This window comes from Triticum aestivum, chromosome 6D, assembly GCF_018294505.1.
Source record: "Triticum aestivum cultivar Chinese Spring chromosome 6D, IWGSC CS RefSeq v2.1, whole genome shotgun sequence".
Taxonomy (NCBI): Eukaryota; Viridiplantae; Streptophyta; class Magnoliopsida; order Poales; family Poaceae; genus Triticum; species Triticum aestivum.
This window is the reverse complement of record NC_057811.1, coordinates 346,923,358-346,948,819: the sequence shown is the minus strand read 5'-3', so window position 1 is coordinate 346,948,819 and position 25,462 is coordinate 346,923,358. Positions and strand designations below refer to the sequence as shown.

The window sequence follows — 25,462 nt, the reverse complement described above, 5'->3', positions numbered from 1 at the left end:
TGATGGTTGGTATGTCGTTGTTTTTCCGAGGTGATAGACGTTGAATTTGCCAAGCCCACAAATCGTTAGTAGTGAATATGAAATCATCAAATTGGTTTTGACACCGAACACGAAATTGTCAAAATAACGTCGACACAAAAAACGATTCTGTTTTCATTCTTTTGTAACCGGACGAACTATTCTGTTTTCGTTCCGCTTCCAATCCTTTCTGCCCAAGAAAATGCAGCCTGTTTTTTCGGTGTGGCACATTTGGCGGCCTGCCGAACAGGATCAGCTATTGTTGGGTCTTGGGTGTGCGGCCCAATATGGAGCTGGAAATGTGTCCTTCCTTCCCAGCCCGTGTCGCCGCCGCATTCCTGACGCCGAGCCCTAAACGCTTCTACTCTCCTCGGTCCTCGCCCGCCCGCCTCTCCCTTTCCCATCTCCCTCCGCCTTCCCCAAACCCTCAGAGATGGCCTCGACCTGCTTCCGCGCCGCCGCCCGCGCCGCCACGGCGGCCTGCCGCTCGGCGGCCTCCCGCTCCATGCCCTCCGTCGGCCGCTCCGCCGCCCGCCGCGCCCCGTTAATCTCCAGGTAAACAAACGGCGACGCAGTTGATAGCCTTATCCATGTGGGTGCCGGATCTGTGACGCGGAATGGTCTGTGGCGTGCAGGGTGCCGCTGGAGCTGGGGTGCTGCGCGGGAATGTCGCTGCTGCCGCTGCACAGCGCGGTGGCCGCGGCGAGGCTGACTTCGCGGCTGAGCACGGCGTCCCGGAGCTCCTCCGCTCTCTCTCAGGGTATCCTCTGTCGCACCTATCCCGGACTTTAACAATCGTACCATCGATGAAGCTGTTGTCTGTCTTTTCGGTTTGGGTGAGAACTGCGCCCGCCCGTGCATACTTGTATTTTCCTTTAATCTTGCGCGCCATTAGTTTAGTTGCTTGCTTAGCATGGTGAAGAATCTGATGCTGCTTGTTTGCTCTGTGTCACCCTTTGGTCACTTTCCTGTCGATGATTCTGTGTAATTTTTGTCCAAATGTGTGTGGTCGTCGTCGTATCACCGAAATGCCAGTGTTCTAAGAAGTTCCATTTGGTGTTTGTTTGCTATTATTTATATTCCAAAGGGAAAGTATTCAGCTCACTGTAGATGGTTTGACTAATGAAAATGGGGAATTAGAGATGTCCATCTGCATAAACTCTAAATTCCTCTAATTCTTACCAAAATAATGTCCTATATAACACCGTATTGGCGTAATAGTGTGCTAGTGCTGTTCCACGGTGACATCACTGTGTGTAGTAACATGACTACCTTAATCTTCTGTTTATGTTTGGGTAGGAACAGCAAATCACTTTAATTCTTAGGTTGCGCATGTCAGTGCTACCTTTGGGTCTCTCTAGCTGGTCAGCACTCCATACTATACCTCCTTTACCTACACTCCGAGAGAGAAAACTTTTTTTTTCATACTATAAGCCAATAATGATTGCAAATTCATTTGTTCAACAATATTCTTTCATAGATTTTTGTATTGAGGTCAATTGAGTGAGACATTTGGTTTCTGCAGGCACATGAGTTGCTAGTTCTTGAAAGGTATTTTACTGGAAGCTTGCTGTTTTGCTTCTCAATCATCAAGAATGAGTGCCTAAACATGTCAAATTTGTACCTGAAGACTAGCTTTATATTATTTACATATAATTATAGCCGCCTTTCTTGAAGAACAGATTGATGGATAAAATACGCCATTTCCCTATGTTTTACGCAGCGGTCGTGATTTTGCTAAGCAACCTGTTTGTGAAAAATATATGCAATATTATTTATGCAACTTTCCTATATTGTTCTCTCTTTGCTTTGTAAGACGGTTACATTTTCTCTTGAAATTCTATTTAACAAAGTGAGTTGTATGAATCCGCCTGCCAGTGTAGTTTACAACATTACCATTCTTCTTTTCTCAGATGAAAATGATGATACGTGAAACATTTACGCAATGTCTTAAGGTGGGCGCTTGGCTATTGTGGATATGCTCCAAACATATTGCTCGACATCTGTCTTAGCCGTAGTGTTATGTCTTAGACAGTCAATTTCTTGTAACATTATTATTTCTAGTAACAGGAACACTTCAACGCTGTATGCTTCCATGCTTAAATTTAAAGAATAAAGGTGCCATTGCGATGTTCAATCTCCTGATGTATACTTTATTTGTTTGTTTTATATAGAGATGGGTCTATCTGCTCCAAGGTGATAAAACGCGGGAAGACCTGCTTGTGTCGTGCAATCAGTCTGATAGAATTTTGTAGAGTAGTGAACTAAATGAACTTCTGTGGTAATTTATTTGTGACACGCACAATCGCGGTTCTGTTGGGCCTTTCCAAGTTTTGAGATCATATCTTTTATCTTGATATAAACATGCAAGGACAAATTGCAGATTGATGGCTGTGTTTGTTAACAACAGTTCTGAATGCCATTTATATGGTAATGATCGATGAGAAACGAGTTTAATAATGCAGTATTGCCTGTCTGCTATTCGATATTCTAGCTGCATTCATACAAGTCATTTCCGAACTTGGAATCAGCTTACATCCCACCAGATAGTCTCATTTCTTCATTTCCATGGTCTCTGCAATGTTTCTGTGAATTTTGTTTAAATTTGCAGCTTCCAGGTTTTGTCACGTTTTAAAGTGTGGAATCGTTGTGGTTGCTGGCGTGCTGTGAAGAAATGGCTGTTATAATAGAAAAGGTTGGTTAGCCAAATGAAAACCTGTGTATTCTACTCCCTCTGCTCCTAAATATTTGTCTTTCTAGATATTTTAATAGGTGAATACATACGGAGCAAAATGAGTGGATCTACACTCTAAAATATGTCTATATACATCTGTATATGGTAGTCCATTTGAAATATTTAGAAAGACTGATTAGATACATCTGTATCTAAGACAAGAATTTTGGGAGGGAGGGAGTAGTATTCTACTCTACCTTAAAATGGGTCGCCTAGATCGCTTGTTTTTTTTCTTTCTGAAACTAGCGTCGATTTCAGCAACTGTTGCATCTCATCGGACGGCTCTTCCTTTTCTTCTACATCTACCCACTGCCTCCGCCCTCTTGGAGCATCTCCAAACCATTTCATACATACGGAAATAGAAAAAAGCTACATTTGAAAAGAAAAATTGCAAACTACATACTACCCTACTCCTACTTGTCGGAGGAGAGCTCGATGGACCCCTTGCTGTAGCTGTGGCCTTATGGTCGTTGACAGTGGGGCGAATAGATGGCATCTCCTAGTCAGTGTTGTCTGCGAGGAGCTCCTCCTGCTCGATGTCGTGGCGGTGGATTTCATGGTGTTTTGCTGCCGCCACCTGCTCGGACTCAATGACGGCGTGGCTCTCCACGAAGGTGGCAGTACCCCCATGCTCGGCCTCGAACTGCACCTTCGTCGACTGGTGTTCCACCTCCTAGGCTCGGGTGAGGCGGAATTTCTCCTCCACCACCTTCATCAAGAGGAGGTGGATGTTGTCGGCCACGACATTCGCCACCTCAAACCTAGCAGCGGCGGGGTCAACCTCCATGCCCTCCTCCTGCGAGCTCGGGTAGGCCGCAATGTGTGCTGTGCACTGTGCATCGGCGTCCATATAGGCCAGAGATTCTGCGTGCCCTTCTCATATCCGTCTCACAGACGGGCTAGAAATGGGTAGTGCTGGACAGCCCGAACATATGGGCTAGATTTAGAGGCTTGGGTGACAATTTTTTATCCATACCATGTTCGAACTGCTTGCCCAAACATATGGGGGTGAAGTGGAAGATCCGATTGAAGATGCTCTTTGTTGAAAATAATAACCCAGTGGTTATTAAGGGATAATCCCCGCTTCCCATATTGGCAGTTGCCTCTCGGGGAGACGCCTCATTGAACCGTCGCGTCCCATGGACGCATCCGTTTCCCTTGTATATAAGTGTACATCCATGATGAATAAAAAACACTGGAATTATTTGTTGTCTCTCTCGATCTCAATTCTAAACACGTTATCAGCACGCTCCCGGCGGAGCGATTCTATCAGCGCCTGGCTACGACCTCGCTCGCTCGCGAGTTCAACCACCGCAGCCCTCGGTTTGGCGTGGTGGCGCCCGCTACCGCGGCGGCCATCAGCCCGGCGCAAGCGCTTCCAAGCGGCAGCCTCGCCCCGTGCAGGGTCACGACAGAAATCTCTCAATTTCTAACTGCCTCTTTGAGAGCGATACCCTACAGGGAATGAACAAGAGAACGAACAACAGGGGCATTGGCGTTCATCGAGAACGAATCAAGGAAAGGTAAAATTCCTCACTTAATTACCATCGTCTCTGGACTTGGTGGTGGCGCTTGTCGCCATCAGGCCATCAAGAACGTCAATGACGACGGCATCGGCTTCGTCTGGCCTCGGCCCCATGATGGACTGGAGCACCGGCACCACCGGCTTGGCCTCTGGCGTCGGAAACGGTGGCGGGCCCTCAGGCGCTTGACCCCGACTCCCAGCCTCCATCACGCGGAGACGCGCAGGGCAACGGCAGCCCCGACGTGTGGCGCGGTGACGCTCGCCGTCAACCGCTCGGCGCTCCTCAGCACGCGGTGCGTTGGCGCCCCCTCGACGCTCTGCTCGGCCTCGATTTCCGATGCGCAGCATGCCGACGTCCTCCGGCGCAGAGCGCCCGAGGACCGCAACCTGCACGCGCAGGCGGCAACCTCGGCGAAGTCGCAGACCATGACAACGGCGAGGCGATGCCCTCGACCACTATCTCCCGGCGGGTGGTGTCACGGCCTGTACCAACTGCCGACAGTGCACGGTGCAGCCGCCCCCCTATGCGGCGGCAGCAGCACATGGCCTGCACGGCGTCATGGAGAAGCTGGGCTGCGTCTCGGTGGAAATCATTGGGGACGTTCAGAGTTCCTATCTCCGAAGTAGAAGAGATAAGGCTTCCTTATCTCTTCGCGAGTTGGCTTTGGCCTGCTCTGCATGCTCCCATCCGTGCTCCCACTTCATCCTACGGCTGTTCTTTTTTCTTTTTCTTTTCTAATCTAATCATCTCCTCCCTGATTTTCAGGGGGTGGGGCCGGGCCTTATTTTCTTTCAATCAAATCAAGCCACATATGCGGGAGCATGGATGGGAGCATGGGAAGGGAGCAGGCAAGTCTCGTCCAGTGGCTTTACCTATTTTCGGAATAGGCCAAAACTTGTGTCTTACATCATTTGCTATTCATTAGCATTTGTGACGTTTAAGAAATGTATAGATCTGCTATTAGCCCATTTTCTGTAGAGTTTTGAAATTCCAGAAATATGTGGCTGTTATTTGCTTGACCTATAACATGTTCTATACCGGTACAATGACATTGTTCTGCGATTGAGACTAAGTTTTCTCGCACAATAATATAGATTTGCGATTGAGAATTATTATTTTCTCGCAAAATAATCTCATTGCGGTTGAGATTAATTTTCTCTCGCAAAATATTAATTCACTTTGCTGAATTATCTTGCAACTTGATACAACATCATCTCATTTAATTTGAGGTCTGTACAATTCAAGTTCTCACTTGAACATCAAGTTTACAACATTATTACTATTCATTACAATAATAGTGTATTTCCGTTAAGTACGATGTATTTCGGAATGTATGTATCTCCATGTTCACTACATGTCGAGAATAATACATCTATTTGCAATTGAGATTTTCAATTTCTTGCAAATACATATGCAAAATTCAAGGTGTCATCCTTAGCAATTTGAGATTCACACTAATGATTTCGAGCCACCTTCTTGAAATCTATTAATTTTGCAACATTAAGATGTATTTATATTGCGCAATGTGTAATATAAATAAATTACCGGTTTTTCACCGGAGATAATATGTTCTTTGTGTTTACCACATTGACATTCTTCATGAACATGTCACATCGGTTGAGATTGATTTCTCCCGCACAACACACTTGTAAATTTTTGACAATGACATCTCCCTCATTATATTAGGAAAACACAAGGTAATGAGTTGGATCTACTGCCCATATGCAGACTATCTCTATTACTGTGAGATCTGTATGATCTGTTATGTTCCCACAATTGAGGTTGAGCATTTTCAAGTTATACACTTGAGTCAAATTTTTGCATTCTTATTACAAAACATGATGGTTTTTAATTTACTTCTTGTAAATTAATTATCTCTGGCTTGCCCCTATAAGTAATCGATGGCTAACAATTTGAGGCTCTTGCCCTCAATGGCCACAACTTACTTAAGCGGGTCGTGGACATCAAGATCAGTCTTGCATCCCATGGGATAGCGCGTGCAACCCAAACCACGCCACCGGGACGCAAAGGATCTCAAGGGTAATGGTTTGAAACTCACTTCAAACCCTCAACCTGACACCATCAAGCTGTCACGAGACCTATGAGCATGGAGAGCATGATGGTTGAATATGCATCAACCGACATGTTTGGAGACTATACATTTAGTCCCTTAGTCTCCTTAGTGATCTATTTATTTATGTCCATTTATGATGTTATAATAAGAACATGATTATTGTTGTCATCATATCTTGTATATCACAATATAATGTATCAGCAATTTGATGCAAATACATTTGTATGTAGTCTATATATCTGACAGTGATTTTCATATTGAGAATCTTCATGTCTATATATAGATTTCTACGGGAGTCAATCCGATGAAAAATGATATGTGCCTTGTGGACATATGCACCACAAACTCTATACTTAGGGAAGTCCAATGTTTCCACTCTCATTGAGAGAAAGGAGATATTTTAAAATCGCTAGACGGGATGAGGTATTTGTTGGCTCAACTCGAGTCATATTTACTATCCCTATGGGTACTCGAGTAACATCGAGATGCTTTATTGCTTCCCAGGTTTAACTCGTGCCCTACTAAACTATGGAGGTATCCGTCAGAATAGTTTCCATAGCGAAACTTCTGATGACAACAAAGAGAAATAACTTCTCTTTACCATATGCAACGGATATGGCAAGCACATTCTCTATGCATCATCTGGATTGTACTACACATATGACACCACCTGTAGCACATGTTGCGTACAAGATAGTTTTCCAGAGTGTCTTGTACATGACAAACTTGGCATACCCGCCTTGGTCACCGAGACATTGGGTTGAAACCAAAACTATTAGCAATTCCAATATTTTATGATTATTATGATGCTAAATTCTAATAACATTTGGATTTTATGTGCATGACAAGTGACACAGGGAAGCTAATTTTAAGGCTCGCACACCTTAAAGTTTACGCTGAACCACTCTGACTCCTTGAATGCATCAAGTCGAGGTAAGTGGCTCTTCCCAGCCATTGAGTAGAATATTCAGGTATGCCATGGTTCTAAAAGACATATCTACATGATGGTCTTAAGTGTGTGCTTTATTCACACGAAACCATTGGCTCATTATCCTGACACCGATTTCAAGAAAATCGAATGGATAACATTGCAGAATTCTCCTCGAGGGCCTTCTCTATGGCCTTTGGATTGAAGTTTAGCAATTTGTCCTAATGTCTAGACTCAAAATGGTTTGGTAGAATCCTATCCAAAGAGTTAAGCTCATTGCATTATCTTTACTTTGGAATTGCAACTTACCAACTTTACGTTGGAGTCATGCAGTTTTACACGCTCATGACGGAACTGCATTATCTTATTCCCCTCTATCTTTGATACGTGGAAATCTACCAAGTATTTCCTATCTGCGGTAATTCGGTTGCATACCGATATCACCACCCGGCATACATCATTGGCCCCTCAACATATAGTTGGGATCTATGTGAGGAATAACTGTATTTCCGTCAATACCTCAAGCCCCTCGCATGGGGAGTTATTCAAGGCCAATATGCTAATTCAATGAGGAACATTTCCAGGCATTAGGGAGAGATTTCAAGTACCATAAAAAATGCCAGGAAATTAGTGGAATCTTCAACACATTTCTGCCTCAAATCCACGTACTCAAAGATCTGAACCATGCGTTCAGAAGATTTGCAACACATTGCAAATAACCTGCCAGATTCACTTACTGACTATAAAGGTGTCACACAATCCTACAATCCCGCAAAAGTACGCCTGAAAGAGTGGAGGTAGCAACAAAATTCACTCCACTCCCCGTTCAAAGCAACAGGGGGAGATGTATGGGAAAAGTACATCAGGATTCAGCTTCTTGCAAGCAAGGATATCAAGGCCTGTGACTCAGTAAATGCAAGTCAACTTCACATTGACAGACACCTAATGGGTAGTATACACCCAATGGATGGGAAACCCCCGCCAACCCAGGTCATAGTGCACACAATGACCGGGACATCGGAATACCCGACTCAATCGCATTGGGAAATCGCGAGCAGTCACTATGGGTAACGATATTTCCATCAACTATATATTGATATATAGATTCTGGAGAAACATATAACCGGAAGTCTACAATTGTCGACATACATTTCTCAACTAGATTGAAAAAACCTTTCAAGTGATTCAGATCCAAAGACCATGGCCATGGCAAAGTGTGAACAACACTCGGATTGAACTCAAGCAAAGGGTATAATCTAGGTAGAAATGATCTTGCTCAATAATGGGAAGGTATTCATAAGCAATACCTACACCAGTTTTCTTCTAGAAACAGAATTGAGAATAACGAGGTGGTGAAACATAGAGCAAGTATTGTAGCACAAGGGTTCACGTAGATACCCAACTATTCTCCAGAGGTGGAATCTCTTTCCGATAATTTATATCATTGGCAGTTCAAAATCATCTATCTCTGCAGTTGATAGATGTAGTGATCACATATCCATGTGGCTCACTAGATTCAGACATATATGATTGATTTCCAATGGAATCTCAATTCTGAATCGAAATACAAAATGCAACATACATTGTGTAAAAATCAGTAAGTCACCATATGACTTATTGTTGTCGGTACATTTGGTACAACCGACTTAGTGAGTTCCTTTACACAAGGATTACTTCTACAATGATGGTTATCCATGTTTGTCTGTCATACACAGTGATTACTCCTGCAATGACGATACATGTAATCATCTAAACGACGGAGTTTAAATGAAGGATTTGGGTAAAACCAAGATACCGCTCGTTACTACAACTTGAGCACCTTCACTCATACATTTTGGTACACTATGTTGTCTATATTTAAAATATATTGGAGAAATTCATTGTGGACAAGTCTTATAAATCCATAACTCTCATGGTGGTTCATTCTCTGGACGTAGAGAAAGATCTATTTAGACCAAGAGATGATGGAAATGAGATATTGGGACTCAACGTTCCATAATGCCATTGGATCCACCAAACACAATTGGTTGGTATTCAAGAATATCTTTCGATATCTCCAAGGCACCAAACATCTTGTCCTGGTTTTTTAGTTTCACAGAAATGTAAACACCGATATCATTGGATACATCGATCAGATCCCCACTATGTCAGATCGTAGACAGGCTTAGTGTTCCTACTAGGTGTGGTAGCCCTCTCATGAAGAGTCTTCGAAACAGACCTCATGACTACATCCACCAACCATTATCTCAACGATAATGTTTCTTGTGTTGCCCGGATGCAAACAGGTTACATAATAAGCAATATCACTATATTGCATATCTTGCAAGTCAAATCATGCAACTGATTTGTTCACCAAGTATCTACCAACTTTTACATTCCAGGAATGTGTACATGGAATTGGTATATGACGACTTCGGAATATGCAAGAATCAGGGGGAGTATCTTCCTAAATTGTTCCTGTTCAATGCATCATATTATACTCTTTTTCCCTTCATGAGTTTACTATACAGGTTCTCATAAAGGTTTTTAATGAGGTAATATCAACATGAGATCATATGTCATACTTTCTGTTTTCCCCACCGGGGTTTTTGGGAAAGTATATACGACATATTTATTGTCCTCTGAACTCTATGGGTTTTCTCGTATTGAGTTAAAAGAGACAATAACCATTATATGTTGCATCATTTTCTCCTTATTTTTCCCACTGGGTTTAAAGGAGTTTTAGCAACATATCAAACTCTATACTCCTCATATTTTTCCCACAGGGTTTTCGAAGGAGACTTAATCAAGATAATGGATCCTTATGTCAAGCGGTGATTAGGGGGGGTGTTGAAAATAATAACCCAGTGGTTATTAAGGGATAATCCCCGCTTCCCATATTGGCAGTTGCCTCTCGAGGAGACGCCTCAGTGAACCGTCGCGTCCCATGGATGCATCCGTTCCCCTTGTATATAAGTGTACATCCATGATGAATAAAGAACACTGGAATCATTTATTGTCTCTCTCGATCTCAATTCTAAACACTCTTGTCCATGCTAATTGGTTGTCTCCCTTGCTCGTGGCAGTGCTACAGTGTGGCCTTTGCCATGCCGCCACACCCGGCTGCTAGCAGTTCTGTCGTTGTTCCCGACCACCTCTCTAACCCCATCGTGCCCGACCATCTTCCTTGGTGTTACAAAACCCCTCCCCTGCTCCGTGTCCTCGCTGCCTTTGGCTCGGTGAGCATGAACAACCAAGAAATCATACGTCAAAGAATCAACTGTGATATGCGAAATATGTAGCACCGTGAGTTTTAGCAGACCCGCAGGAATAAAGTTGGTTTGCCAGATGAGGAGGCTGATTAGATAGACGGGACAATCAAGATCCACAACAATGCATGTTATGTGGTGGTGAGCGTGCTGGTACATATGAAGCTGAAATTGAGAAGTATTACATCCGTCTAAGACAAGTAATTCGGGACGGAGGGAGTATAGGAAATGCCATTTTTCTTTTCTTTCAATCACTCTCCGTGGATGATACAAGCAGTTGCCACGATGTCTCCTCCATACACACGCCTTTTGGCCATTCTCAGCGGAACCTATGCTCGATTTCCCTCCACGACGGCAAAGAATCCGTTAGAAAGACGATGTCAATTAAAGTCACCATCTGAGGTGTCTAGGACAAAACTATCACCGGCCACATCAACTAATAACGATTGAAACGTTTGATAAAGCATGCTTTCATAGTGGGCCTTGAAGAACCTCAGCTTTCGCCAACGTTGTCAACTTGGTTCTGATGGGTTGTTTCGAAAACCAAAGTGTTTCGATGTAATAAAAAAAACATTCATGAAATACTGGAATCAGAAACTTTGCTACTTATTCATCGTTCACAAAGATTATCACAAGCAAATCACAAAAAATTTAAAAATCAAATTTGTGTCAAAACTGTTGAGTTTTCGCTAGCAAGTAATTCTTTTGAAAAAACATAGGTAAAAGTAATTCCATGTGCTAAACTTCGATGTCTTCCCCAAAGTACTCCTAAACCTGATGAAGCAGCAGGCGTACTGAAAAGATAACTGAATTTTGTGTACTGAAAAGGTAACTGAATTTTGAGTAGTAGTATACATTGACAGTGGCATATTGAGCAACCAGTTTCTTGTCTACTCCTATACCTGATGAAGCAGCAGGCGTGGCCATGGTCTGGTACCTGCCTGCCTCCCCTGCCAGTGCATATATAGGGTCAGCTGCAGAATAAATTTCAGAACAGTATAGTACCTGCAAATTATTTGGATACACCCAAACTGCTTGTAACCAATGCCACAATCATCAAGCCAACAGTGCAGAATTTTCCACTTCTCCAATGGGGAGACTAATGTCACGTTTAAGAATCTGTGTTCAAATGCTGACCAAGTGTTCCATGACCTAAAACTTCTTCCATCATCACAGGACAGCAAACCACCATTCTATACAGTATATGGTCCTTTCTTTAGTATTTGACGCTGTCGATTTCGTTAGTTTTAGTCTTGCTGTGCTGGCACTGGTAGGAGCTTATACCAATCGGCTTGTCTGGAACTAGCACAAGCAAGAGCCGGATCACAGAAAAGCAAGTGTCCAGGGTAGCCTTCCTGTCCTAGACATCTCCTCCAGGGCTCTCTTGACACCATCTATCCGACTGTTGGTGGCTGCCTGCTTCTTGACTCTCTTCTTATCAGCTCTCCTCTCTGCATCTTCTATCGCCTTTTGCATCTTCACTGCAGCTTCAGCTCTCTGCTTCTCCAACTTCTTCTGCATTCAGTTCAGACACAAATATGTGAAACTGCGGGTGCAATGCTATCAAATTCAAAAATTCAATGCAGTGAACTGAAGTATACCTCAGTTTTTGTCAGTTTATGCCTGGCCTGTGCAATCTTATTCTTCTGCCATTTATCGATCTGGGCTTCTTTCTGATTCAGCCTAGTTGATTGAAGTAACATCGTAAGTGCTCTGTCTAGATAAGTTACAAAGAACTATCCTTTTGTAACACACAAATCCAATTTTATTAGCTCATGAACTCTATACACGATGAGTTGATAACGGATCAGCCCGAGTTTTCATTTCAACAAACTAGACAGTCACAAGTCACAAACAGTCATGTATGTACCAATAATCAGGAGCATGCTCTTCTGTTTTATTCCAATGTAAGATAGAGTTTAGCACAAACTGTTCCTTTATGATAACAAACATATTATTCTACATGTGATCATTCCCCAAGCCATTTAATTCCTCGTCATCATTCGCTCAATACAACTATTCTTGTTATATGAACAATTCTTGATTCTGAACAACTCCCTAGTTAACTGCTAACAAATGCATGCTAAGAGGTAATGATTAAAGATGAGATAAGAGGGATTACTTTTCTATGAGCTTTGCAATCTGTGCATCCTTCCAGGCAACCAACTTGGCGTGGACAGCATTTTCCTCATGTTTCCTCGCAGGGCACCGCAGCCGTCTCTCCATCCTTTGCACTGCAGCTGCACAATCCTCGACCTCTGAATGCTCAAAAGCACGACCATCATGATTGCTTCCCTCATAGGCACTATCCGACTCGAAGTTCCAATCACGAGCTGAAACAATAAAGGATTGTCTCAAATGCATGTTCTGCTGAAAAACTGATAGGTCTCAAGAGATTTAAGCCAATACCTGAGGATACACGAGATGACATAGCATCATCCTGCCAGTCCTTCTGATCCACTGCCTCATCTGCCTCTTCACTTACTTTAGGCAATCTCCATTCATTGACAGCATCAATTGCTCCCATGCGCTTCCCATGGTAGTTATGTGAGGAGCGAGCTCGGCGCATCAATCTAGCTGGCGTGGCCTTGTGGACGAATTTTGGAGGCCCTCGACTGGATCCGTTAGCTGCATAATTCCATCAAGCAAACTAATTGAACATGACATGCAAGAAAAAAAATGTGAGGCTGATCTATGAAAGGGGGAGGCAGACAAAAGGCGCAACCTCTCCTGTCCGGCAGAGAAGGGTGCCTGGGAGTCTGTAGTCGGATGTTTCGTGGCGTAGCAGAACACTTGGCGAAATCTTCTCTCGTTGGTAACCTCCCTTGCTCTTGTTCCTGAGGTAGTTTGGCTTATTAGCACCTCCCAAGTACTTATGAAAGATCAAATGGGTAGAAAGCATAACTAGGTGGGTACAAAACTGGAAGCAACAAGTAATAATTGGATGGAACCAGACACCAAATCATCCTAATCTGGTTGGTCGATCAAATAAATGCACCATCGGTATGATTGAGATAATGTTACTCCAGTCTTTGTCCAACTCAAGATTCAGCAAGCAGAAATTTAGCAGCAAGCCTAGATCGCAAATGTGCAGCCTTTGCTGCTCGGTAGTTAATAATCATTAGGAGTTTCCAATCGTTTCCTGGAACATCTATCAATCAAGAATCCTATGAAACTTTAACAGAATGCTAAGATATCGAGGGCTTCGTTCCTGTGAGCAATACAAGAAACCGAACAGTTCCATCCAAGAACCTACATCTGCTCCAAGACTTGACAAAAGGAATCGATGGAGCCCAACACAACTCATGAACCGCGTGCTACAGAGCAATAGTTCAAGACTGACGGCAGGGAAAATCAAGAACCTTTGAGTTATCTACTTGTCAAGCGAGATCCTGTCAGGAACAACGCGAAAGAGCACCAAGAACACGGGAACCGACCTGCTGTGACGTGACGAAGGAGGACGTGTCGCCATCGTCGCGCCGCTCTCCGCCGCCCCGGCAGCCGTCGCCGCCTTTGCTGCTGACGGGGCTGCATATGGGCGACGGGGAGGCCGGGCGGTGCGCGGTGAGGGAGCCGGCGCTCCAGGCGGCGCAGCTGCCGTAGGAGGACGCCGGGCGGCGGCCGTAGGGGCCGCCGCGCCCGCCCATGGCGGCCATGGCGAGCAGCATCTGCGTGCTCCTCCCCGCGGACGCCTCGGGCTGGTCCTCCGGGTGGGGCTCGGCGTAGAAGGAGGCGGCGCCCTCGGAGGCGTCGGAGCGGGCGGGGGAGGAGCCCAGCGAGACGCGGGAGGCGGCGGTCGACTCGCCGACGCAGGGGAGCGGGAGCGGGAGGAGGTGGTCGACGCGGCGCATGTTGATGCTGCCGCAGGAGGAGACGCCGTCGAGGGCGGCGGCCATCTTCTTGGCTTCTTGCTCTGCGCACCTCGCCTCTTCTCCGCGGGGGTGCGTCTGGCAGTTGCAGAGGGCGCGCGATTCGAGAGATTGAGGGAGAGGAGGAGAGCCGAAGATGGTACGGCTGGGCTTTATATCAAGCGAGGTGGGCTCTGCGCTGGGCCGTCTGGCAGCTGGGACGGGTGCTTCCTCCTCTCCTGTTCGTGACACAGAGAAAGAACAGCTGCTCAGCAAATGCAAATGCAAAGGCTTGTCTCCAAAAAAAAAATGCGAAGGCTTTGTCTACAAAGAAAAAAGGAAATCCAAAGGCAACATCAACATTCCAGGGCAGACTGGCAAGTGAGTCTTCTGACAAACCAAATTAATTCATCACCATCAGATTTGCACGAAGAACACACTGCATCAAGTAGACACCGACGTATTTCTGCATTTGCCTAAAAAAAGAAGGCATTTCTGCATTGCAAAGTGTGCAGGCAACAAAAACCATTCAACAGTCAAGTCATTTGACGTAAAACACGAACACTTTTGGTGCTTCCGTCTGATTCATCATCGGGAACTAACAAGTTCTGCCATAACTTATAAAAGAAAAATTCTGTAGCGTACATAAATATTGGTTAGGAACCTCTCATGGGGTAGTGTCAGCTTGTTACAACTCTGCCAAAAACACAAATCTGGGCAGTTGGTATCTCAATTGCCCTTGGGTGTGCCAGCTTCCAAAAATGAAGAACTTTGATCCAAATCCGAAGAATTTGCACCAGCTCCAAGTATACGAATTTTGCAGCAGCACGTAAAATTCTGTCTGGACCAAAAGAGCGATCAGACTAAGCAGCAACACCCGCTGGATAGTTGAGCACCTTGCCCTTGACTCGTTGATGGCCCGGTAAAATCTGCCACAAGAAAAGCTCAATCCTTACGGGCAAAGAAGAGATGAAGCGCATCATCGCAGGGAACGGAGCACACCAAGATGATCAGACTTCATACCCTTTTGAAAAATACTCTGCCCTTCTTTCCCATTCCAGTGCCCACTAGGCTTGCCGCCAGGAGAGATTTGTTGTCGGGCCTCCACTTCAGCTCTTTGAGATTAGAGAAAAGCTCTGAGAGTGCACCAGTCATTTCCTCGTCCTTTATTTTGTTGCACGCGACAACTTGTAGACTCTGCAAATCATTCCATGAGGTGACTACAGATTCGACACCTCGAGTTGTTAATAATGAGCAGCCTTCTAAGGACAGCAATTTCACTCTCCTGAAAAACAAGTGAGACGACCGTTAGTCACAGTCCTATAGTACATCCAACTGCAATACATAAATATAAGTTTCCAGAAATGTAGACTGTGGACAAAAATGTCATAGTACCTATTATTACTCTATAGGAATGTCGTATGACAAAAGCATTTCCGCAAGACGATTTTTTTTTGTGAAAAACAGATTTCTTGATAAGAAAATATCAATATCCACACACAGAAAAACTAGGATTGTTTTGTACTAGCACTTCCATTAAGCTTCCAGGTAGTTTGAAGTTCAATGAATTTCAGCTGAATAAGGCTCAGTATGCAGTTGCTGAAATCTGTTACCCTGAACTTAATTTATAATCTGTTGTGAAAAAATTACCATGAAAGCAGAAAAAAGTTGGTTACAAACAGTAAAACAGGCAAAAGCTGGTACGGCTACCTGGATGCCAAACACAGCCCAGGTGTGAGTCTAGTTATTACCCGTTCATTTCTAATAACCCAGATGCACGCTTAGGCTGTGTTTGGGGTTGAGATGGCCCTACAAGCTCTTGCCTATTTTACGGCGTGCGTCTGGTTATTACCCGTTCATTTCTAAATAACCCAGATGCACGCTTAGGCTGTGTTTGGGGTTGAGATGGCCCTACCAGCTCTTGCCTATTTTACGTTGTGCGTCTGGTTATTAGCCATTCATTTCAGCCCATTAGTTGGAAACTGGTGTCAGACCAGTTGGCTAGTGTCACGCGGCCCGCTGCGCGCCCAGCCTGCCACCCGCGTTCGAGCCCCAAGCTCTGTAGGTTGTGTGCTTGGTTGTTTCTTCTTAATAAAATTGCCACAGGGACCAGTTCCTGTTGGAGTGTTGGTGTCATTTTTTTTCAGCCCACTAGTTCACTAGCTCCGTATTGCATCCAGAAATCTAGGGTGTGTTTGGTTGAGGAACCAAGTAAAATGGAATGTCATGGTTCCATTCCAGTAGAATGGGTCCGTTCCATTCCTGTGTTTGGTTGTAGTCAAATGATGAAATGGAATGGTTCCGTTTCACTGTTTGGTTGAAGGGATGGAACAAAGACGAATTTGATTCAGCTCACCTCTCTTGTAAGAATGGTGATATTCTCATTTACTCATGGCAATTTAAAACTTACCTCGTATATCAAGAATTCTTTATATACTCATGGCAATTAGAACAAGAATGTTGATTTTTATATACTCATGGCAATTTAAGCTTACCTCATATATCAAGAATTCTTTGTTGTTGTCATATATCAAGAAGTCAGTTTTCGAGTGTTGCCAAGAATGGAAAATACTCCCTCCGTCCCATAATATAAGAGGAAATACTTAGAGTCAAAAACGCTCTTAGATTATGGTTGTCCTTATCAAGCTTCAAAATATCGGATATCGGGTTCGTATCGGTTTGGCTTCGACATATCGGATGTCGGATATCGGGTTCGTATCGGTTTGGCTTCGACATATCGGATGTCGGATATCGGGTGATATATCGTACGATATGTAGATATATTGGAGAAACAATGTCTAGTTTTTTTCATTCTTCTAGTTCAAAACATTTATTTTTAGTAAAAAGAAATGTATGATGTTAATGCTTTTGCATGACACTTTTAGATTCCTAGTTTATTAACTTGTTGGTTAAGAAACTATTAAGGAAAGATTCACAAAATCCTTACTCTATGATAAAAAACAATACAATATATATGCATTCGTACGAAACATTGTGCATGACTTTGATAATATATAATGAAGTTGTAAATGCATAATCTTATTTCACTGTATTCTAATAAATAATTGGTGTCACCTACATATCGTTCTATATCTGTGGACATATCGGGCTAGATATCGGCCGATATTTCGGTCCATATCGGATGATATGTTTGAAAATGATATTTACAAAATGATATGTTATGTCTATATCGGTAGAGCCCCAAAAGTGATATATCGGCCTAGATATCGGTCGTATCGGCCTAGATTTAAAAGCTTGGTCCTTATCAAGAAGTCAGTTTTCGAGTATTGCGAAGAATGGAAAATACTCCCTCACGTCCCATAATATAAATGGAAATACTTAGTGTCAAAAACGCTCTTATATTATGGGACGGAGGCAGTAGAAGATAAGATCATGACAATCACTATGGATAATGCTTCCTCAAATGATAATGCTGCTAAGAGATTGATGGACAAGATCATTGCTAGGAAATCGGCTCAATTTATTCCTAAATACCTCCATGTTCGCTGCTGTGCACACATTGTCAATTTGATAGTGAATGATGGCGTTGCTCCATTGCAAACTTTGATCAATAAGCTTAGGGATACTGTCAAGTATTTGAAAAAAAATCCATCGCACATGTCCAAATTATTGACGTTTTGCAAGTCCCTAAATATGGAAGTTGGGAAAGGTTTATAGTATATGAACAAATATGTCTAAAATTTACCTCACAGCTCTCTTGAAAAGATGAAAATATGGAAGAAAATCGAAACCAGGATGAAGGTTAGACCATTAGAAAAGGTTAGGAACAAAATTAATTAAACGCTTTCAGAACTAGAGGCGGAGCTTCTTCTCAATGAACTGCACGCATTAGTCCCTAAAACCAATCCAAATCGGTGAGATCGAGAGCTCCCTGGTTGCAGCAGCTACTCGTCTTCCCTACTGCCAATGCTGCTGGTCTAGTCCTTTGCTTTCTGATGCGTTGGAGCCACTGCTCTGCTACCAGCCAAATCGGCAACAAAATCTGCGCTGCCGCTGCTCTGCTCTCTTTAGGCGTGACGAAGGACTCCGGGTGGAGGTCCACGCCGCTGCTGGACACCATCTCGCAGCCCACCTCGCTGGTACCAGCCGCCGTACCTACTGGCCCGCCGCCAGAGAGGGTGGCACCACCAGAGAGGAAGAGCTGCGGGACTTGCCGGCGCAGGTGACAGATTGAGAGAGGGAGGGAGGCGAGAGGGGTGGCGGCGCTGAGATAATGATGGAGTTTGGGCCTTTGGGGTGAGTGAGTCATGGGGAGGGGTGAGATGCAAGAGCCGTTCTGCGTGGTTCCACCAAATCGGAGGTACAGGTGTGTCCGCATATGGATGGAATATGCCATTCTCTGGAACGAGTGGGTTCTGGTTCCTCTACCCAACCAAACACAAGAACAACTCCTGTGAACGGAACGAACCCGTTACGTTCCGCCTGATGACTCAAACCAAACACACCCCTAGGTATGAATGGCACAGGATGCACTATCCAGGAAACAAGCTAGAATAGTTGACTTGGTAGAATCCATTTGCAGAGTCACGAAAAAGGTAACTACACGGCAGACAAGCTGGATATTAAGGCGTTTCCTGGTCAGGGCCGAAATAATTGCACTCGACAAGATGAGGAAATACATTCCATTCTCAGAGAGAAACAGTAGCATGCCACTTTTAGGAAGCACTTACTCAGATGCCTTGAGGACTAATCAAATGCAAACAATAAATATGTGACAAACAGCAGAACTGCAGAAGAGCGCTAATGGCATAATGATCTCTTCATGTGAGGGCAATTATCTACCAAATCCTACGTAGCTACATTAACATATGATATGCTGGAATGCTTGGCACTTTTCAGCCGTTCTACCACACCATGAAATTGGAAAATTGGCAACCAGTGGTCTGGGACATCATTCAGCAGGCAATTGAAGACGCAAAAGACATCCAAATATTCAGCATATAACAGGTGCAAGATTGGCCATCTGTTGCTTCCTTTCCCCAGGAAAGTCAATTCTATGCTGAAAAAAATTCCATCACACATGTCCAAATTACTGACGGTTTGCAAGTCTCTAAATTAGACATCCAAATATTAAGTTGGATGTCTGCAATGGAGCCTAATTTGTGATGCAAATAGAAGTAACGTATACCCTAATCAAATGAAATTATGCAGACAACCAAGTCAGATTTTACAGTTTACAGGTCACTAGTGCCTGGCCATAAGAAATTATTGATGATCTGTGGAACAGCCAGTGAGCTACCTGGACGAGCATTTCATAAATAGTTTCATGATGAGGCTTTTATCAACAGAAGAGAAGAAAGTTTACTAAAAGAAATGGCATCACACGCAAAGGTCATTTATGTAGACGAGGTACGTGCCCGTTCGTTGCCACGGGGGCCAAAATAGTATGTGCCCGTGTGTTGCAACGAGGGCCAAAATAGGTATATGCCCGTGATGAATCTACTTTATTGGGGTACCAAAGATAAGAGATTAATTGTTGTGGTATTTATTTGTCTACGGGCTGTGAATTTATTGCTATTTATTGGGCTAGCAAACATGTCTGATCGGTACCAGGTTTTACCATAAATAAAATTCAGAAGGTTGGACGAAGGATTTGACGTAAGAGGGAACGGTACTTTCTTTTTAATAAAGTAGTATAAGTAGAGAAAAGGTTTCACTTAAGCACACACCTTCAAATCGGTGCACCCAGCACACTAAATATATCAGCTGACAACATCAACCTTGAATACGTTAACTACACCTATTGTTTTCTTTAAACAACTAACAGTACGAACAGAATATAGAGCAAAAAGATAACTAAAGTACAGTACTTGTAACAAGATAACATACCAAGGGTATAGACCACAAATGTAAAAATTTGCTAGCAAATGCTATCTTAGTATTGGTTGTTAGAACACTCTCACAGACAACCAGAATGCTACTTAACCTCAAGATAGTTACTTATCATTCAATCATCAAAAAAGCGATGGTCAGTTCAATCATGCGGGGGGGGCATGTATTGCAAGCATTCTATCCCCTGACACTTAGATACCTAAGGCTCCTTTTATTGGCAGGCATGTCATTATCACAGAACAAACAAAAAGCATGAATAATTAAACAGTAGAAGGCGCAAACTGTCCCCATTAGAAGCAATTATGATAATCTATTAAGAAACTAGTGCCAATACATTTGAAGAGTCAGATTGGTGGTTACAGTACCTGCATAGGCCAGCCAACGCAAACATGTCGTCTTCAAGGCCCCAACAATTCTGGACCAGCAACTCGCGAGCACCCTCACAGACCAAAAAGAGAGCATGGAGGGCGTGGCGGTCACGTAGCTGGCACCGATGCAATTGCAGGCTCTCGAGCGTGAGGCAGGCGCCGAGATGTTCAGCAGGCCCAGGATCATCATCAATCCTGGCACACCCCTGAAGCCGCAGGGTCTTGAGGTTGCCACAGAAAGCTAGAGCAGCAAGCCACCCGCCGTCCATCCTGTGCTCAGCAATGGTGAGCTCCTCCAGCATCGCACAGCACCGTCCCACAGCTGCTATGCCGTCGTAGCTGCCCTCGCAACCCACAAGCTCCAGCTTAACCAACCGTTTGCAGCCATGGGCGAGGATGGTGAGGCCGATGTCAGTTACCCCGCCATCTTCACTGGTGCCATACAGCGGCGAGGACGCGGCGACGATGCGGAGGATCTGGAGGTGCGCAAAGGCAGAGACCGGGCGGAGGGCAAGGTCAGTGCATCGGTGGAGCTCAAGCTCTTGTAGAGTGGCGCAGCCTCCGGCGATATCCATGAGGCCAGCGGACTCGGACGCGGCTGTGGCCGATAAGCGCCGGAGGTTAGGGAACCTGGCGGCGACGACAGCGAGGCCCCTGTCAAGCACATCGTCGGCGAGGAACCGGCAAGCGCCGAGCGGCGGGTCGGCGCCGGGGTCTAGGGTTAGCGAGACCGCGCCGCAGGTGAGGACGGGGGAGGCCCGAGACGGCGCGGCCGGGGCGGCTATGGAGGCCGGGAACAGGTCGAGGACCGCCAGGTCGGGGAAGCGGTAGGGGAGGCGGTGCGTGACGAAAGCCCAGTCCCGCACCGCGAGGCGGCGGCGCAGGCGGCCGGAGAGGCGCATCCACCTCTTGCAGACGAGCGAGGCGGAGGCCGTGAGGTGGGGCTCCGGGAGGTAGGCGAGGACGCGGAGGAGGAGCTCGTCCGAGAAGGCTAGGGTTTGGTCGGGGGCGCGGTCCGGCGGCGGCGGCGGCGGGGCCATGGCCGCGGTGGGCGAGTGCGGCGGCTTCCCGGGGAGCAGCCAGAGGTCGGGCCAGCCCTTGAGCCCGTCGCGGTGTTGGCCGCGGCCGGCGCTGAGGGAGTTGCGGTCGGGCTCAGGCATTTTCCGGCGCTATTGGTGCACTTCCTCCGAACGGCGCAGCGCCGGGCCGCCGCATGGCCCGGCTCCCCCGGCCGCGACCGACGGGCCTGCGGCGGCGCTTCGGTTCCAGGCGCCGCAGGGAGACGGCGATTGTGCGGCGCGGCGCGGTGGGGGATCTGAGGTTTGGAAAAAAGAGGGAGATTGCGGTGGAGGGTTTTTGCGTGGGATTTGGAAATCGGAGTTGGCGCTTGAGGCAGGCGCGGGGGGCGCGGGATAAGCAGGCGGTGTAGATTCCGTTGGGGCTCTGGGCCAGGCAAGTGTGTGGTGGTGGGGAAAAGTTTTTCAAATCCTTTCCTTGTCTCCGTCCGTCTGTGAACGAACCTCTTCCTGTATCTCTCCATCTCCAAGGAAAAATATGAGCTTTTCTTCTTGTCTGTTCCGTTGCCGAGCTGGTCGATGTAGTTAAACTTTATTTCAATTTCTATAAACTGTTCGTTGTGAAGGGCGAGGGAGGGATGAAGCTTGCGAGGAACAATCGGCCTCGTCGCTCGTCGTGGTAGAGTACATTCAGGCCGTGATGGATGTACATGTACTCCCTGTACTGCGGCGGCGTTAGGTTTACGGCGCCTGCCTTTCCCTTTTCTTGAGCGTTAAAGTGGTCGCCTAGTTTTTCCTTAAAGGCTACTACTCCAGTAGTAGATTAAGGGCCTGTTTGGTTTCAATAAGTCACGCCTGTTTGGTTATCATCTGATTTATAAGTCACCTGACCACACCTTTCCATCTTGTTTTTTTATGTAAAGGTGATGTGACTCATGCAAAAGAGGGTGACTTATAAGTTTTAAGTTGGGGTGGAGCAACTTATGACTTATAAGTTGGAGTGACTTATAAGTTGGGTCAGTTTGCCAAAATAAGTCATTTTTTTCACTTTTCGACTTATAAGTTGGTGACTTATTTGAAACCAAACAGGCCCTAACTGCTCTAGTACTTCGAAAATAAAGTCTGCAGTTGCGATTGCTCTAGGTCATCGCAGGGTTTGTTTTCTCTTTTCTGCTGCCGTTTCTGTTACGGGAGTAGAGTATTTATTTTTGCAGCGAATTCGGTTACGCTAGAGGGCAGAGAGGCCACAACGAGCCAACCAAAGGATGGGCTGGGATAATGTGTTGCATGCATGGACCAACAGTTTGGGGCCGGGTTTTTTTTTAACACAGACGCAGACGCTCATACACATGCACATACACTTACCTTTATGAAAACATGCATGCGTAGTCGCACACCCTGCCTTATGAGCATCTTCGAGAGGCTGAGCCGGCATATTATCTTGAAAACGATGAAGTCGTCACGGATGCCTTCGTAGTCGACGGGAACGTCTCCCTTCGTTGAATGCACATCGCCGAAATGACTAAAATATATCTTGAAAAATGCGAATATCGGTGTCAAGTCTAGGACTTGAACTTGGTGGGTTATGGATATCACTACCCTACTAATCATCCAACCACAAGTTAGGCCCGATTTTGATTGCAGCGCAACCGTGTGATCCTCTACAACCGGAGTAGGCGAATCGGTCACTATACGTCTGCGGACGTGTCTAGACGCGCCCACGGACAGTGTTAGGCGGGTCCTCATTTGCCCTCCCATACAACCACACTTTCCAAATGTCAATTACATATCCACATATCCATGCAAATCCATACACGTCCATCTTATAGCATAAATTCATCACCAATTCAATAATCTGACGATACAAAATAAACGACAATTCAATTCATTACATGCAAAATTAAAAAACAACAATTCATACATAGATAGACGATACACGATCCCGTAGCAACTCCTCGCCGCGGAAGCCAGCGAGGACGTTGAATACGTTACCATGCCGAAGACTTCACGTCAGTGGGCTAGCGTATTATTGTATCTCAGGAAAGCTGGCTACGACATCAAGCTCGTCGACAGCGGCGGCTTCACGCGGGCCATGTCACAGATTAAGTGGTCCATCCCCAACCCCTCTGGTTCAGCCGCCGTCTATCTCTTCGTCGGCCACACGATCAAGGATTTGCGATCCTTGTACGTCATCGAGCCCATTTTGTCATTTCTGAAGGACACATTATACGGCGACGGCTTGGGATCCTTGATACGTCTATTTTGCATCATGTTTTCCTACTGTTATTTATAATGTTTATATGCATAATAATGCTTTATGAAGTAATTCTAATGTCTTTTCTCTCATAATATGCAAGGTTTACACAAAGAGAGGGAATGCCGGCAGCTGGAATTCTGGGTCTAAAAAAGCTACGTCAGAGTTACCTATTCTGCACATCTCCAAATGAGCTGAAAATTTACGGAGAATTATTTTGGAAAATATAAAAAATACTGGAGCAAATAACTACCGGAGGGGGGGTACCTGGTGAGCACAAGACACCAGGGCGCGCCAGACCCCCCAGGCGCGTCCTGGTGGGTTGTGCTCAGCACGGCCCACCTCCGGTGCCCATCTTCTAGTATATTGGTCATTCTGACCTAGAAAAAATCAGGAGGGGACTTTCGATACGAAGCGCCGCCGTCTCGAGGTGGAACTTGGGCAGGAGCACTTTCGCCCTCCGGCGGAGCGATTCCGCTGGGGAAATTTCCCTCCCGGAGGGGAAATCATCGCCATCGTCATCACCAACAAATATCTCATCTTTGGTAGGGCAATCTCCATCAACATCTTCAACAACACCATCTCCTCTCAAACCCTAGTTCATCTCTTGTGTTCAATCTTTGTACCGGAACCTCAGATTGGTACCTGTGGGTGACTAGTAGTGTTGATTACATCTTGTAGTTGATTACTATATGGTTTATTTGGTAGAAGATTATATGTTCGGATCCATTATGCTATTTAATACCCCTCTGTTCTTGAGCGTGATTATCATTTGTGAGTAGTTACTTTTGTTCTTGAGGTCACGGGAGAAGTCATATTGCAAGTAATCATGTGAACTTGACATGTGTTCGATATTTTGATGATATGTATGTTGTGATTCCCTTAGTGGTGTCATGTGAACGTCGACTACATGTCACTTCACCGTATTTGGGCCTAAGGGAATGCATTGTGGAATAGTTATTACATGATGGGTTGCTAGAGTGACAGAAGCTTAAACCCTAGTTTATGCGCTACTTCGTAAGGGACCGATTTGGATCCAAAAGTTTAATGCTATGGTTAGATTTTACCTTAATACTTTCTCGTAGTTATGGATGCTTGCGAGGGGGTTAATCATGAGTAGGAGGTTTGTTCAAGTAAGAACAGGACCTAAGCACCAGTCCACCCACATATCAATTTATCAAAGTAGCAAACACGAATCAAACCAACATGATGAAAGTGATATGGGGAAATTCCCATGTACCCTCAAGAATGCTTTGCCTCTCATAAATGACCGTTTTGACCTGTCCTTTGCCACAAAAGGATTGGGCTACCTTGCTGCACTTTATTTACCACTATCGTTACTTGCTCGTTACAAATTATCTTGCTATCAAACTACCTGTTACCGACTATTTCAGTGCTTGCAGAACATACCTTGCTGAAAACCACTTGTCATTTCCTTCTGCTCCTCATTGGGTTCGACACTCTTACTTATCGAAAGGACTACGACTGATACCGTATACTTGTGGGTCATCAAGGTTCTTTTCTGGCGCCGTTTGCCGGGGAATGAAGCGCTCTTGGTAAGTGGAAATTGGTAAGGAAAAATTTATACTACGTGC

The 25,462-nt window shown here is 45.2% G+C and overlaps 4 protein-coding genes across 15 annotated transcripts; 1 reads left to right on the top strand and 3 right to left on the bottom strand.

Annotated features, from left to right (window-relative positions):
* Window positions 1-325: 325 nt before the first annotated feature.
* On the top strand, window positions 326-2,501 carry LOC123145039 (protein NUCLEAR FUSION DEFECTIVE 6, mitochondrial). Of its 12 annotated transcripts, XR_006472065.1 has the most exons (5): window positions 326-573; window positions 654-778; window positions 1,544-1,569; window positions 1,932-1,973; window positions 2,193-2,501. XR_006472065.1 is itself a non-coding variant. In XM_044564343.1 (4 exons), the coding sequence occupies exons 1-3, from the start codon at window positions 452-454 to the stop codon at window positions 1,949-1,951; spliced, it is 267 nt and encodes an 88-aa protein (XP_044420278.1). In that variant the 5' UTR covers window positions 326-451; the 3' UTR covers window positions 1,952-1,973; window positions 2,193-2,501. The 12 variants fall into 12 exon arrangements, 8 of the variants coding, with proteins under 8 accessions (XP_044420278.1, XP_044420279.1, XP_044420280.1 ...); XR_006472063.1 differs by lacking the exon at window positions 1,544-1,569 and having other exon boundaries at window positions 654-854; XR_006472062.1 differs by lacking the exon at window positions 1,932-1,973 and having other exon boundaries at window positions 654-854.
* Window positions 2,502-3,766: 1,265 nt separating this feature from the next.
* Window positions 3,767-4,909, bottom strand: LOC123145038 (uncharacterized). The gene is made up of 2 exons (XM_044564336.1): window positions 4,298-4,909; window positions 3,767-4,207 (listed from the first exon to the last, which is right to left on the bottom strand). Exons 1-2 carry the CDS (start codon window positions 4,623-4,625, stop codon window positions 4,182-4,184), a joined length of 354 nt encoding a protein of 117 aa, XP_044420271.1. The 5' UTR covers window positions 4,626-4,909; the 3' UTR covers window positions 3,767-4,181.
* A 6,308-nt stretch (window positions 4,910-11,217) lies between these two features.
* On the bottom strand, window positions 11,218-14,630 carry LOC123145037 (remorin 4.2). The gene is made up of 6 exons (XM_044564335.1): window positions 13,966-14,630; window positions 13,254-13,365; window positions 12,938-13,156; window positions 12,651-12,861; window positions 12,130-12,211; window positions 11,218-12,043 (listed from the first exon to the last, which is right to left on the bottom strand). The coding sequence occupies exons 1-6, from the start codon at window positions 14,422-14,424 to the stop codon at window positions 11,852-11,854; spliced, it is 1,275 nt and encodes a 424-aa protein (XP_044420270.1). The 5' UTR covers window positions 14,425-14,630; the 3' UTR covers window positions 11,218-11,851.
* Window positions 14,631-14,839: 209 nt separating this feature from the next.
* LOC123145036 (F-box protein At5g51370) lies at window positions 14,840-22,062 on the bottom strand. Its single transcript, XM_044564334.1, has 3 exons — window positions 20,595-22,062; window positions 15,400-15,661; window positions 14,840-15,305 (listed from the first exon to the last, which is right to left on the bottom strand). Exons 1-3 carry the CDS (start codon window positions 21,755-21,757, stop codon window positions 15,240-15,242), a joined length of 1,491 nt encoding a protein of 496 aa, XP_044420269.1. The 5' UTR covers window positions 21,758-22,062; the 3' UTR covers window positions 14,840-15,239.
* Window positions 22,063-25,462: the final 3,400 nt, after the last annotated feature.